Here is a 13,196-nt window from a genome sequence, read left to right on the forward strand (position 1 = left end):
TGAGGAGGGGGTATCACTGGTAGCTGCATTCCCTGTCAGGGAATTCAGGGGCGAGGGAGAGCCATGCTCTGATATGCTGCATCTCCTCCTGGTCTGTGTGGCCAACTCATTTTTCATTAGATTCTCTAGATTTTTGTCTACACAGATTAAAAAGGTATAGAAGGTGTGCGTGTGTGTGTGTGTGTACGTGTGTGTACACACAGGCATGCTTCCAGCATGTGTTTGCTTACATCCAATCTGTAACTCGTAGATGCATTTCAGGCTTCACTTTCCCCCATACCCACCCCGGGATGGTGGACCATGACAGTGCTTCTTTCTCTAGCATTTTACTAAACTTCTCCATACCTGTGACTTTATGTGTGATTTTTAGTCACTCTACCATTATCTTTAGGGGTGAAAGTAATAGAATTATTATGCAGAATGGGCTCACTACAAATTCATGCCCTCTTACTTCGACTGGGCCCTCTGAGCTACATCGTCATCCTTATATTCTTTTCTTGCTGGTGGTCCTGTGGCCTTCCCCCCACAGTGATACCGCTCCTCACGTGTCACTCACACCTTCTACCTCACTAATGCAGACCTCCTCCTCCTCTCTCTCTGAGACAGCCAGGGCCATTCACAAGCTCCAGCATCTTATCTTTTGCACCTGAAAATTCTATGTACCTCATTCACCTCAAGGGAAGTGATGTCATTCTCCTTTTCTCAAAACTACTCCTCCACCTGGTTTCTTCATCCCATTCCCTCTCTCCCCAGGGTCATCTGTTTCTCAGATTTACCCTTTCATGTCTTCCATCTCTTCTTCTCCACTGCTCCTTCCTCTCAGACTATAAACACACCAAGTCTTCCCATCTTAAATAAGCAAACGAAACAAAACTCTTCCCTTAGAGCAACAAACAAATAATAGCCAATTATAGCTTCAAAAATCTTATAGTTCCATTGTAAAGATAAGTATCCACTAGCTTTGTGTAGAAACATCCTTTCATTGCCAAACTCCATGCCTATCCTATGTAGCAGCTACCTAACTGGCTTTCCTGCCTCCAATCTCTCCCTTTTTCAATCCAACTAATAGCCTGCTGCCACATTAATCTTCCTAAAATACAGGTTTGTATATATATCACTTCCCTTATAGGATTAAGCACAAATTTCCTTAGTCTGGAATTCTGGGCATTCACAAGATGCCCCCCCCCCCAAAAAAAACAAAAACTTCTCTTCACTCTATTTCCACGTGACTCTTCCACTCAACCTAACTGAGCTTGAACACTCCATATACAGTATCTCCTCTGCATTGTTGTTCACGCTTCCCTCCTGGAATAGGCTCCCCACTTCCCTCTCCACCACCACTTCCCTAAGCCCTATGCTTCCTTCAAGCCCGGCTCAATTTCCTCCTCCTTCAAGAGACTTCCCCCAATAGAACCAACCCTGTGAAGATCACTTTCTCTCTAAACACTCACAATATTTAACATCCGTCTTATTCATCTAGTGTTCAGCACTAGAGTGTGCAACTTTGCACTGGTATTTATTGGTTGAGTATGTCCCGGCAGCAAGAACATCTTGTATTACACCTCTTTATATCCCTCTTTTAAATTATCATTTAATATTTTTTATAATGAAAACAAACCCAGCTAGGTATACAGCTTTTGGGGGAGGATCTCTAAAAAAACTACCAGAGTAAATTTCTAAGGTCTACACACAGGTGGTGAGTTGAACAGAAAGGCGTATTGGTTATTTCTTCCTGTTGTACCTGGTAGAGGTTGATGTTGCTATAAATAGTCTCCCAGATTTGGTCATAGTCGCCCTGATGCAAACCCTGGGAAGCCACAAATGTTGGATGAGATGAAGCCAGCAAGACTGTTTTTGCAGCATGATCTTGGAGCACTTGCATTACTCTCTCAGGGTTGGAAATCTTGAGTAGAAGAGAGAGGAGAAGGGATGGTGGGGAGAAGGGTTATTCCCTTCTTTTCAGCAAGAATCTGGTCATGTACACATGAATAAGAAAGAAGTCCCAGGTGGGACTTTATTCAATTAAAAAATAAAAGTAAACTCAAACATCATGATTCCCTTAGGCATGTTCCTTCATTCAACACTGTAGCTATTCATATGTACATAGCAACTCATTTAAAATTCTGTGACAACCCCCTCAACACAACAGCAGGTGCACCCCCACACATGCTGTGGCACCAATGAAAAGATAAACACTCATCAGTTTTGGGTTTGTCTACTCCTAGGAAGCTGCGAGGAGACAGAGGAGGAGGCAGCTGGGTAGTGTGAGAAAAGTACAGGCTTTGTAAGGACACAGACCTGGGCTCATATTCCTGCTGGAATCCTGGCTTTTCATGCAAAGCAGGACAAGTCAACCTAACAAGAACACTAGTGAGGTCTCTCCTAGGATTGCTGCAATAATGCCTGGCATGTAGTAAGTGCTGAATAAATGTTCCTTTTCCTCCTCTAGAGGTAAAAAATCAAATAATAGTCCCAGAGCTGAACTTCTACTTCAATGATACACATATTACTATATTTCAATTATTTTAATACCACAAGGAACCTCAAAGATAATTTAGTCCAATCCCCATCAAAATCCCAGTGGCATTTTTTGTTGAAGTAGAAAAATTCATCCTAAAATGCATATGGAATCTCAAGGGACCCCAAATAGCCAAAATAACTTTGAAAAAGAAGAACAAAGTTGGAGGACTCACACTTCCTGATTTCAAAACATATTACAAAGCTACATTAATCAAAATGCTGTGGTACTGGCATACATTAGACATATAGACCAATGGAATAAAATAGCAATAAAATAGCAAGCCTAGAAATAAACCCTTGAGTGTATAATTAAATGATCTTAGTTGACCGCTCAAAACAGAAGGGACAGTCTCTTCAACAAATGGTGCTGGGGAAAAACTGGATAGCCACATATAAAATAATGAAGTTGGATCCTTATCTTATACCATATACAAAAGTTAACTGAAAATGGATTAAAGATCTAAACATAAGACCTAAAACTTTATAAAACTCTTAGAAGAAAACAGGGGAAAATTTTCATGATACTGAACTTGGCAATGATTTCTTGGATATGACACAAAAAGAACAGTCAAAAAAAAAAAAAAAAAATCAGGGACTTCCCTGATGGTCCAGTGGTTAAGACTTCGCCTTCCAATACAGGGGTGCGGGCTCGATCCCTGGTCAGGGAGCTAAGATCCCACGTGCCTCGTGGCCAAAAAACCAAAACAGAAGCAATATTGTAACAAATTCAATAAAGACTTTACAAATGGTCCACATCACACACAAAAAAAAATCTTAAAAAAAAAAAATCAAACATAGACAAACATGACTACATCAAACTTAAAAAATTCTGTGCAAAGGACAAAATTAACAGAGTGAAAAGGCAACCTACAGAATGGGAGAATATATTTGCAAATAATATATCTGATAAGGGGTTAATATCCAGAATACATAAAGAACTCCTACAACTCAACAATTTAAAAATCAAATAACCCAATTAAAAAAATGGGCAAAGAACTTCAAAAGACATTTCTCCAAATATGATATACAAATGACCAACAAGCATATGAAAAAATGCTCAAAATCACTAATCATTAGAGAAATGCAAAGCAAAACCACAGTGAAACATCACCTCATATCTATTAAGATGACTAATGTAAAAAAAAAAAGAGAAAGAAAGAAAATAACAACTGTTAGTGAGGATATAGAGAAGTTGAACCCTTTTGCACTACTGGTGGGATTGTAAAATGCTGCAACTACTATGGAAAATACTATGGAGCTTCCTCAAAAGAAACTAAAAACAGAATCATCCTACAATCCAGAAATTCCACTTCTGGGTACATATACAAAAGAACTGAAAGCAGGATCTCAAAGAGATATTTATACATCCGTGTTCACAGTAGCATTATTCACAACAGCCATGATGCGAAAGCAACCCAAATGTCCAACAACAAATGAATAGATAAAATGTGGTGGATACATACAAAGAAATATTATTCAGCATTAAAAAGGAAGGAAATTCTGACATATCCTACAACATGGATGAACCGTGAGGACATAACGGTGGGTAAAATAAGCCAGTCACAAAAAGACAAATACTGTATACTTCCATAACATGTGGTACCGAGAGTAGTCAAACTCACAGAGACCGAAAATAGAACGGTGGTTGCTAGGATCTAGGGGGAGAGAGGAATGAGGAGTTACTGTTCAACGGGTAAAGAGTTACAGTTTGCCAGATGAGAAGAGTTCTGGAGAGGGATGGTGGTGATGGTTGTACAACAATATGAATTACTTAATACCACTTAACTGTACACTTAAAAATGGTTAAGATGGTAATTTCATGTTTTGTGTATTTTACCACAATTTAAGGAAAGAGAAGGAAAAAAGGAAAAAAATAATATAAAGGGATCCCATGTAACCCTCACTCTGTTTCCCCCAATGTTAATATCTTGCAAAACTAGAGTACAGTATCACAACCTGGATATTGACATTGATACAGTCAAGGTATAGAACAGATTCATCACAAGGATCCTTCAAGTTGCCCTTTTACAGTTACACTCCCTTCCCTTCCCCTCCAGTCTCTCCTTAACCCCTAGAATCCATGAATCTGTTCTCTATTTCTATAATTTTGTCATTTCAAGAGTATTGTATAAATGGACTCATACAGTCTTTATGGGATTGAGTTTTTTCACTCACACAGTTCTCCGGAGATTCATCCAGGTTCTTGAGTATCTCAGTAATTTGATCCTTTTTTATAGCTGATTGCTATTTCAGGGTATGGATGTACTTCAGTTTATTCACCCACTGAAGGACATCCAGATTGTTTGCAGTTTTTGGCTATTGTGAATAAAGCTGATATAAATGTTCATGAAAAACAAGGAAGAAGGAAATCTGGTCACATGCTACAACATGGATGAACTTTGAGGACACTCTGATAAGTGAAATAAGCCAGAACAAAAGGACAAATACTGCATGATCCTATGTATATGAGGTATCTAACAGCAGTCAAATTCAGAAACAAAGTGGAATGGTGGTTGACAGGGGCTATGAGGAGGAGGAAATATGGAGTTGTTTAGTAGGCAGAGAGTTTCAGTTTTGCAAGATGAAAAAGTTCTGGAGATCTATTTCACAACACTGTGAATATACTGAACACTAATGAACTGTACACTTAAAAATGGTTAAGATGATAAATTTTATGCTATGTGTTTTTTTTTACCACAATAAAAATAAGGTAATTTAGTCCAATATTTTGGTTTCACAGATGAGGAAACTAAAACTCAGAGAGGTTATGTGACTAGAGCAATATCACACAGAGACTTAGTGTTAAAGCTGTACTAAAATCCAGCTGTTTTGACAATTGTTACTCTCTAGTGAAAGCTAAGAGGATATAAAAGTTTGGCAATTAGATTAGAAAATTCCAAATATAGCCTTCATAGTGAATCCATGATTAACATTTTTTAAAAGTGGAAAGAATTCAATTTTCTGAGAACAGAATTTTATCTACAAGGGATCATGGTTATTTTTTTACCTTCAAAAACTTTGCTTGGAGTTGCATTAATACATCTGTTCTTCTCCGTTCTTTTAGTTTGGTCAAAAGCTTCTTTTGCCAAGGATCACATTTTGGCTTAATCTAGTGGACAAACATGTTCACACAAACTTACAATATAACAGAATGGTTTTCAATAAATGTTGCAAGCAAAGATAATCAAGGACCTTCTGAAATGGGATCTGGCCTTCAGTGCTACGAAGTGTGCTAGAGCATGTGAAGTCTTGGAAAGGGTCTGTGTGGCTTCACAGATCTGTGGAGGGAGATGGCAACAGCAGTTCCTGTTTGTACCTGGCCTATGAGATGCAGTAGCTCCATCTGGGATGACACAGCACTATCCACTGGCAGAAGGGACCCCAATTCCATCAGTGTTGGGCATTGCACTTAATTTATGGGGCAAGAGAAGTTTGTCCACAAAAACTCCTTGTGGCGGGACTTCCCTGGTGGTCCAGTGGTTAAGACTCTGCGCTTCCAATGCAGGGGGCGCGGGTTCCACCCCTCGTCGGGGAACTAACATCCCACAAGCCTTGTAGCGCAGCCAAAAAAAACCCCACAAAACCCCTTTTGGTTCCACATGTAAAACTTCACCTTTCATATTAACAAGTTGTATTTAAAAAATTAGTACTATGGCTGTAAATATCAATACATGAATATACTGATAACTCAAATTTAGATCTAGCTCTAAGCTCCAGCCCGTTATATCCAACTATCTCCTTGATATTTATACTTGAATGGCAAGTGTAACAATCTAAAAAAGAAAGCCTGGCTTCCCCTATACCAACCACCTATTTGCTCAAGCCCCAGATTTAGGAATAATCTGTGGTTTCTCTGCTTTCCTTCCATCTATCTTTATCACATAAGACTTTTCTTTCCTTCATGATACAGTTGATCCTCATTATTCATGGGTTTCGTATTTGTGGATTTGCCTACTCACTAAAACTTATTTGTAATCTCAAAATCTATTCAGAGCTTTCCTAGACAATCATGGACATGCACAGAATAGTGAAAAGCTTGAGTCACCCAACTCCGTAGTTCCAGCTGAGGTCAGACAAGTTGACATTCCACCTTCTTGTTTCAGCTTATACTGTAAACAAATGTCCTTTTTACGGTCTAGTTAGTGACACATTTTAATATTTTTTGTGCTTTTCGTTAGCTATTTCACTGTTTAAAATGGCCCCCAAGCATAGAGCTGAAGAGCTCCCTCGTGTTCCTAAGTATAGGAAGGCTGTGATGTGTCTTACAGAAGGACATGTGTTCAAAAAGCTTCATTCAGGCCTGAGTTATAGGCCATGAGTTCGATGTTAATGAATCAACAACATATATAAAATAAAGTGTCTTTAAACAGAAACACACAATAACTATTTATGTATTGATTATGTATGATGAACCTAACCCCATATTTCCCCTATGAGCTGTGGTTCAGGATTTGTTAACTCAGTGTTCGTGGCAACTTTATAGAACATAACCACCCCAAATAATGAGAATCGACTGTATTTACCACTACCTCAAATCATCTCATTTAATCTGCTCACTTCTGTATTATTGTGAATTGTGTATCTCCAGCACCAAGGGCCATGCCTGACACACAATATGTAGTCAAAAAATAGCTTTTGACTAAAAAACTGGATTTACACAGCTCAATTATAACTTTGAGTGTTATTCTTTGTTCTTGCCAAGTAGCCAAGGTCACTAACAACAAGAAAGGAGTTCTGACACAAAAGAGAGGGGCACAGGAGTATGTGGGAACTTCCAGGGAAGGCAGATCAGCCTGGCTAACTTCAACATAGACCCGAGGCAGGAAGGAGCTGGGAGATGCTGGTACACGAGGCCAGGTTCTCTGAGCTGCCTCTCCTGAGTCAGGTAGGCACCTACCCTTGCTCCTAGGGGACAGTTTGCTGAGGGCATTGAGGAGAGGGGATAATAGGGATCTGACAGACCTCATGCTGCCAGGTTGCCTGGCCTCCCTGGAGGACACTTTATGACCCTTCTTACATCATTCACAGGTGACTGTCACCACAGGTCTTACCTTTATAAAGGAAATCCAGTTTGCTCTCTTTTTCAAGGCCATACCAGGTCCCACCAAACCCAAATTCTCCACTTTAGCTATCTCAGCATCATAATCTGGAAATGTTTGCATTCTCTGTTGCTCCATGAAGATGCTTTGAAATTTGGGGGAAACCTAAATAGGATTGAGAAAAGAGAAGCGGAGCCCAGAAAACAAAAGTCTCAGGTTGTAGGCAATTTCAGAAACAGGTACTGATTGCCTCTGAAACAGTCCTGGAGTCAAACTAATTCATAAAACATGATTCTACGACAGTAACAGGACCTTAAAGGTATATACCTAAGGGGCACATGTATTCAGTCAGCCCATTACCGTAACTGTGTCTTGTTACTTGTTCCGAATATCTGCTCCAAAGATTGGAAATAATGTAATATATTTATTTATATGTATTTTGAGTTGGACCATAAATGGGAAGTAAACTGTCCATCTTTGGAAACACATTCCCTTTTCCTGGCCACCTGGTAAATGAGAAAATCTAAGGGTTGGGTAAATCCTGCTCCCAGAAGCCTGACCAGGATATTGCTAGAGAGAAGGGTCCAGATGCTAGGGCCTGTTAAAAATCTTTAAGGTACCTTAGTCAAACCCCTCACATCTCAGTTCCAGACTGAGGCTACCAGTGCATTCTATGATATAAATTCCTACGGCCAAGATGCAGATACTGCTTCCTCCCTTCTCCAGGGCAGACCCAGGCCTACCGAGCCGTGCGAGCACCTTTATCAGTGTACCAGCCACAGGGCGTCACGACTTCCTCAGTACAAGGTGAGCTTTTTGAGGGATCTCTAGAATCTACCACATGGTGATGGTTGCAAAACAATGTGGATGCTCTTACTGCCTCTGAGCTTAGAAATAGTTAAAATGGTAAATCTTATGTATATTTTATTACACACACACAGAGACAGACAGACAGACAGGCAGAGAAAAAGACAAAGAGAGAGAGAGAGAGAGAAAGAGAGAACCTACCACAGTGCTGGCACACACTAGGGCCTCAACAAAGGTTTCTGGAATAAGTAAGTTCAGTGAGTCACACACCTAAAGATTCTTCTAGTTAATGCTGGTACCTCCCAGGCTGTGCTGTCCAATACTGTTGCCCCAGCCACATGTGGCTATTTAACATTTAAATGCAAATTTATTAAAATTAAATAAAATTTAAAATTTAGTTCCTCAGTTACTCTAACCACATCTCAAGTGCTCAATAGCCACACGTGACTAGCATTAACATATCGGACAGACACAGATCATACCCATCAGTGCAGGAAGTTCAATGAGACAGTGCTAGTCTAAGGCTAGGGTGGCAAACTTTTTCCTAAAGGGCCGGATAGTAAATATTTTAGACTTTGCAGACCACATGGTCTCTGTTGCAACTACTCAACTCCGCAGTTATAGTGGAAAGCAGCCACAGACAGTACATAAATGAAATGGCATGGCTGTATTCCAAAAAAACTTTACTGTAGAAAAACTAGGTGGTGGGCTATAGGCTGTAGTTTGCTGACCCTGCTCTAGGGCATTAGAGAACCAAAATAAACACTCTTCCTGTTTGCAGAAATTCTTCCTACACAAAAAATTTGTTGTAATGTGATTATCTTGGAAGCACAATTAGCATTGCGCATAATACTGTTATAAGAAAATCAAAAGTAGAAACTATCTCTATATAAAGAAGACAAGCTATCCTTTGGGGACAGGGCTACTCTGTGGGAGGGCTCTGCAGCCTCATGTTCTTTTGTTATCACCGATGATAGTCTACTGTGCCATAAACTACTTTTATTTATTTGGACTCTTTTTAAACACCATCTTGTTCTGATTCTGGTTTTTGTCTATCATAATACTTGCTGATAATGAGGGTGAGGATATTCCCATAGGAGCACTCTCTGCTGAAGACAGTGCTGCTGCTGATATGAAAAGAAAGACAAAAGCTAAACATCATCACCTTCAAAGAAACCAGAGGACATGTAATACCACTGGTTCCAGTGAGCTTAAAGAGTCTGTGTTACATACTAATAAAAATAATCCTAGGAAAATAATGCTGGAACAAATACACATGGATGCAAAACTGCAAGGTCACAGCAAATGGTGATAGAGGAAACAGTGGCTCCTTCTTACACGAAGAGTGTTCAAAAACATACAGATTTGATCTTTGCCTTTTTGGATTAATCAACTTACTATTTTTACCTAGCAAATATATATATTTACAAATATTATACAACCAGAGCTAGAAAAATATCTTTATTGTTGAAACTCTGGATGAAAACTTATTATTATTAACCTACCATTTTCTTTAAATTCCACTGAAAAATAATCCTACAATCTCTCTGGGCTGGATATTCAAGGGTCTCATAACTCTTACAGAGAGAAAGTTCAACTGCTAGTCTAAATCTCACTTATTACATTTTTATCACTCTAGAAACAATTGTGGCAGTATGAATATTCAACTTGGTGGCAAATACTAGTATTTTCTTTTATGAACACCTATATTTGTATTAAGAAAGAGTCCATAAAGTACCAAGGAAAAATGTTCTATCTCCTTAGAAGCATCCCTTAGTTCTTCCATGTCATATGGGATACAGAAATGGGAGAGCAGGAACCTCAGCTGAGGTTTCAGTTCTTCTGTTTCTGTTGTGTGTTGGGGCAGAAAGAAAGCAGCTTCTGTTCTTGTTGGCCCTGAAAAAAATCCAAAATCAAGAGCATTAACACCAATGAACACCAGTCAGGGAGAGAAAAAGGAGAGTCCTTTGAGATAACTGGAGTCAGGGCCTCTTCTGCTGATGGGGAAGACCATTCTGCTCCATGCCCAACCTTCTCTTCCACAACTTGCAGACTGTCCCACACTCAGCCAGGCCTATCTGACAAACTCTTGGTGCTGGCTTTCTGAGGGAGGTAGCTGGGACTCTCCCTTCTCACAGCCTGCAGGAGAAACCCAACATATCCTTTGGGGAATGACTTAGTGGGAACAGAACTACCTATATTCCTTTCGGGTAAACAAAGAATATGATTTACAAGTTAACAAACAAAGTAGGAGAAGCTGAGAACCTTCACCTCCTTTTGCCTGGCTCACTCCTACTCATCTCTAAGCACCCAGGTTGGACTTCCCCCTTGAGATGCTTTCTCTGATTCCTCACAGCTGGGTTGGCTGCCTCTCCAGGTGCACCTGGTAAATTCATCACTCAGAGTAAAAACCTGATCAGGTTTCTAAGTCATCTGTAATACAAGGTAAGGGCAAGAAGACTATTAAATTGATTCAGATAAGCAAAGTCTTTAAAAATCATGTAAAATTAAAAATGAAAAGAACCTTAGAGATCACTTCATCTGAAAGGTTTGTTATGGAGATGAGTAAATTGAGGCCCAAGGAGATGAAATGACCTAAACATGCAGGCTCACAGTGAGGCCACAACAGAATAGGCCTAGAGCTCAGTACTCCCAACTTCAAGTTCACTGCTTTTTTCCTCTCTTTTAATTGTCTAGTTATAAAGATGGAGATAATAATTTCTTTTCTTTTTTTTTTGGCAGCCCCACATGGTATATGGGATCTTAGTTCCCTGACCAGGGATCGAACACGCACCCCCTGCATTGGAAGTGTGGAGTCTTAGCCACTGGACAGCCAGAAGTCCCCAGGATGGAGATGATAATTTCTAAGGGAAGTGTTTGTTATTTTCTTCCATAAGAAAATATTAAATTAACACTTGTTAATTAAGAAGATACAATTTTGGGGAATTCCCTGGTGGTCCACTGGTTAGGACTCAGTGCTTTCACTGCTGAGGCCCAGGTTCCATCCGTGGTTGGGGAACTAAGATCCCACAGGCTGAGTGGCGTGGCCAAATTAAAAAAAAGATATAACTTTTTGGTATATAGAGAAATTTCAAACAAGATCAGGTGACAAAACAGCACATGTGCAAAATCACAATCTTCTTTTTTCCACATTTCCCAAGGGGTAAGAAGACTTCTTACCTGAAACGCTGGTATTCATAGAGCCTGGAGATGCAGAACCCTGGATGTCAGGGTCAATGTCATTGACAGGGACCGTTTCATTTTCCTGACCAACCTTGGGGACTTCGTCAACAGCTACACTCAGCACTTTGGAGATGGGCAAATACTGGAGGGCCTACAGAAGGGGACAACCAAGAGATCACACATCAACTCAGTTCTCACAGAAGCTTCCAGACTTTGTTTCAGGAGCAGCCCTTGGCTTTGTAGAGGAGGAAGGAGATGGAGGTGGGCCTCAGTAACTTGCTCAATCATTAAAGGTAAATCTGGAGCTGGGGGACCTGGTGATATCACCACCTCTAAGTGGCCTTAACCTCTAGGCAGGTCTACATTGATCAACCACCCATAATGGACAAGGCGTCGTGTGAGGTGCTAGAGATACAAAGGTAAATAAGATATGGACCAAATTCAAAGAGTTCAGAGTTTAGTGGGGGACCCAGGACTTATGAGCAGATCATTACTATCATTACTATACCATGTGACAGGGGAGAGATGATTCAGAGGTAGACCCCATAGTGACTGATTGGGGAAGGGATGATGTCAGGATGATGGCCAGGTTTCGTGGTTGGTTGTATCAGTGAGATGAGGTATAGAGGAGTAAGAAAAGATTAGGTGGCAAAACAGTAATCTTTCTAAAACAAACATGTGGTCACGTCACTCCTTTCTGATGCCTCTATCTTGTGTTAGGGCCTCTCCTCTGTGACTCTCTTTACTCTGTGATTATACTTACCACACTGTATTTAAGTTGACTATTTACTTACCCTTTTTCCTACCATCCTGTGACTCACTTACTTTTCAGTAAAGATTATATATTCCCTACATGGCCCAGGATATGTACCTGGCATAAATTAGACCCTCACTAGATGTTGCTGAATAAAAAAGTGGATCTACATTAGAGAGCATAAATCCAGAACAAGAGGATGAAAACAAGAACTTATAGCGTGAATATGAAATAGTTTAACAGAAACATCTTTGAGAAAGCTAAATGGAGTAATTTCATTAGAGCAAGGTTCCAAAAGAAAAAAGTTTCAAAGGTCTCAAAGAAAAAAGCTAGTGACCCATTATTTTCCTGTCATTTGTAAGGCAGATGGAACACAGAAACTGACAATCCAAAACTAAGTGAGAGGTGTGAGAAAACAATGTGCTGCCCATCCTGGGAAGGCACTGCATCATCATATAACTGTTTCATGTACCTGCAGGTAGTGGTGAATAGTCTTGAGTGAGTGTAGGTGACACAATAACCAATTTGTGTAAACAGTCAGGTCTTCCTGTGCCACTAAGTTAGGAGGATTGTTTTTGCCCATAAGGAAGTTTTCTCATGCCACAGACAATCTATCAGCTCTCTGAAGGGCATCATTGTACTCCTGCATAATGCAGGCAACTTGTTTCTGTTTAAGAGAGATGCAAAGACAGAACTTGGTTATTTACAAGCCTTATTTCTTGTGTCATTTGCTTCCAAGTACAGTGTAATACTGTTTGGGAACCAAATAAGAGGCTTTTTGGAATATCAAAATTCTTCCATATTTTGAATTTGACTGACAAGGACAGTGGTCAGTCACATTCTTAGGACTCTGAAGGAGAGTGACTCAGCACAGAGTCAGTGCACAAGGATAT

The 13,196-nt window shown here is 40.0% G+C and overlaps 1 protein-coding gene across 2 annotated transcripts in view; it reads right to left on the reverse strand.

The window, feature by feature from the left end:
* LOC132375998 (putative uncharacterized protein C6orf183) overlaps nt 1–13,196 on the reverse strand; it is a 74,855-nt gene that overhangs the window by 21,857 nt on the left and 39,802 nt on the right. For both annotated transcript variants that reach the window (XM_059941446.1, XM_059941445.1), the window contains 5 exons: nt 11,547–11,700; nt 10,105–10,262; nt 7,572–7,724; nt 5,528–5,629; nt 1,742–1,903 (listed from right to left, as the gene is read on the reverse strand). In XM_059941446.1, coding sequence (XP_059797429.1) covers nt 1,742–1,903; nt 5,528–5,629; nt 7,572–7,724; nt 10,105–10,262; nt 11,547–11,700 — 729 coding nt within the window. The remainder of the gene's footprint in view (nt 1–1,741; nt 1,904–5,527; nt 5,630–7,571; nt 7,725–10,104; nt 10,263–11,546; nt 11,701–13,196) is intronic.

Source organism: Balaenoptera ricei, chromosome 12 (assembly GCF_028023285.1).
Source record: "Balaenoptera ricei isolate mBalRic1 chromosome 12, mBalRic1.hap2, whole genome shotgun sequence".
NCBI lineage: Eukaryota > Metazoa > Chordata > Mammalia > Artiodactyla > Balaenopteridae > Balaenoptera > Balaenoptera ricei.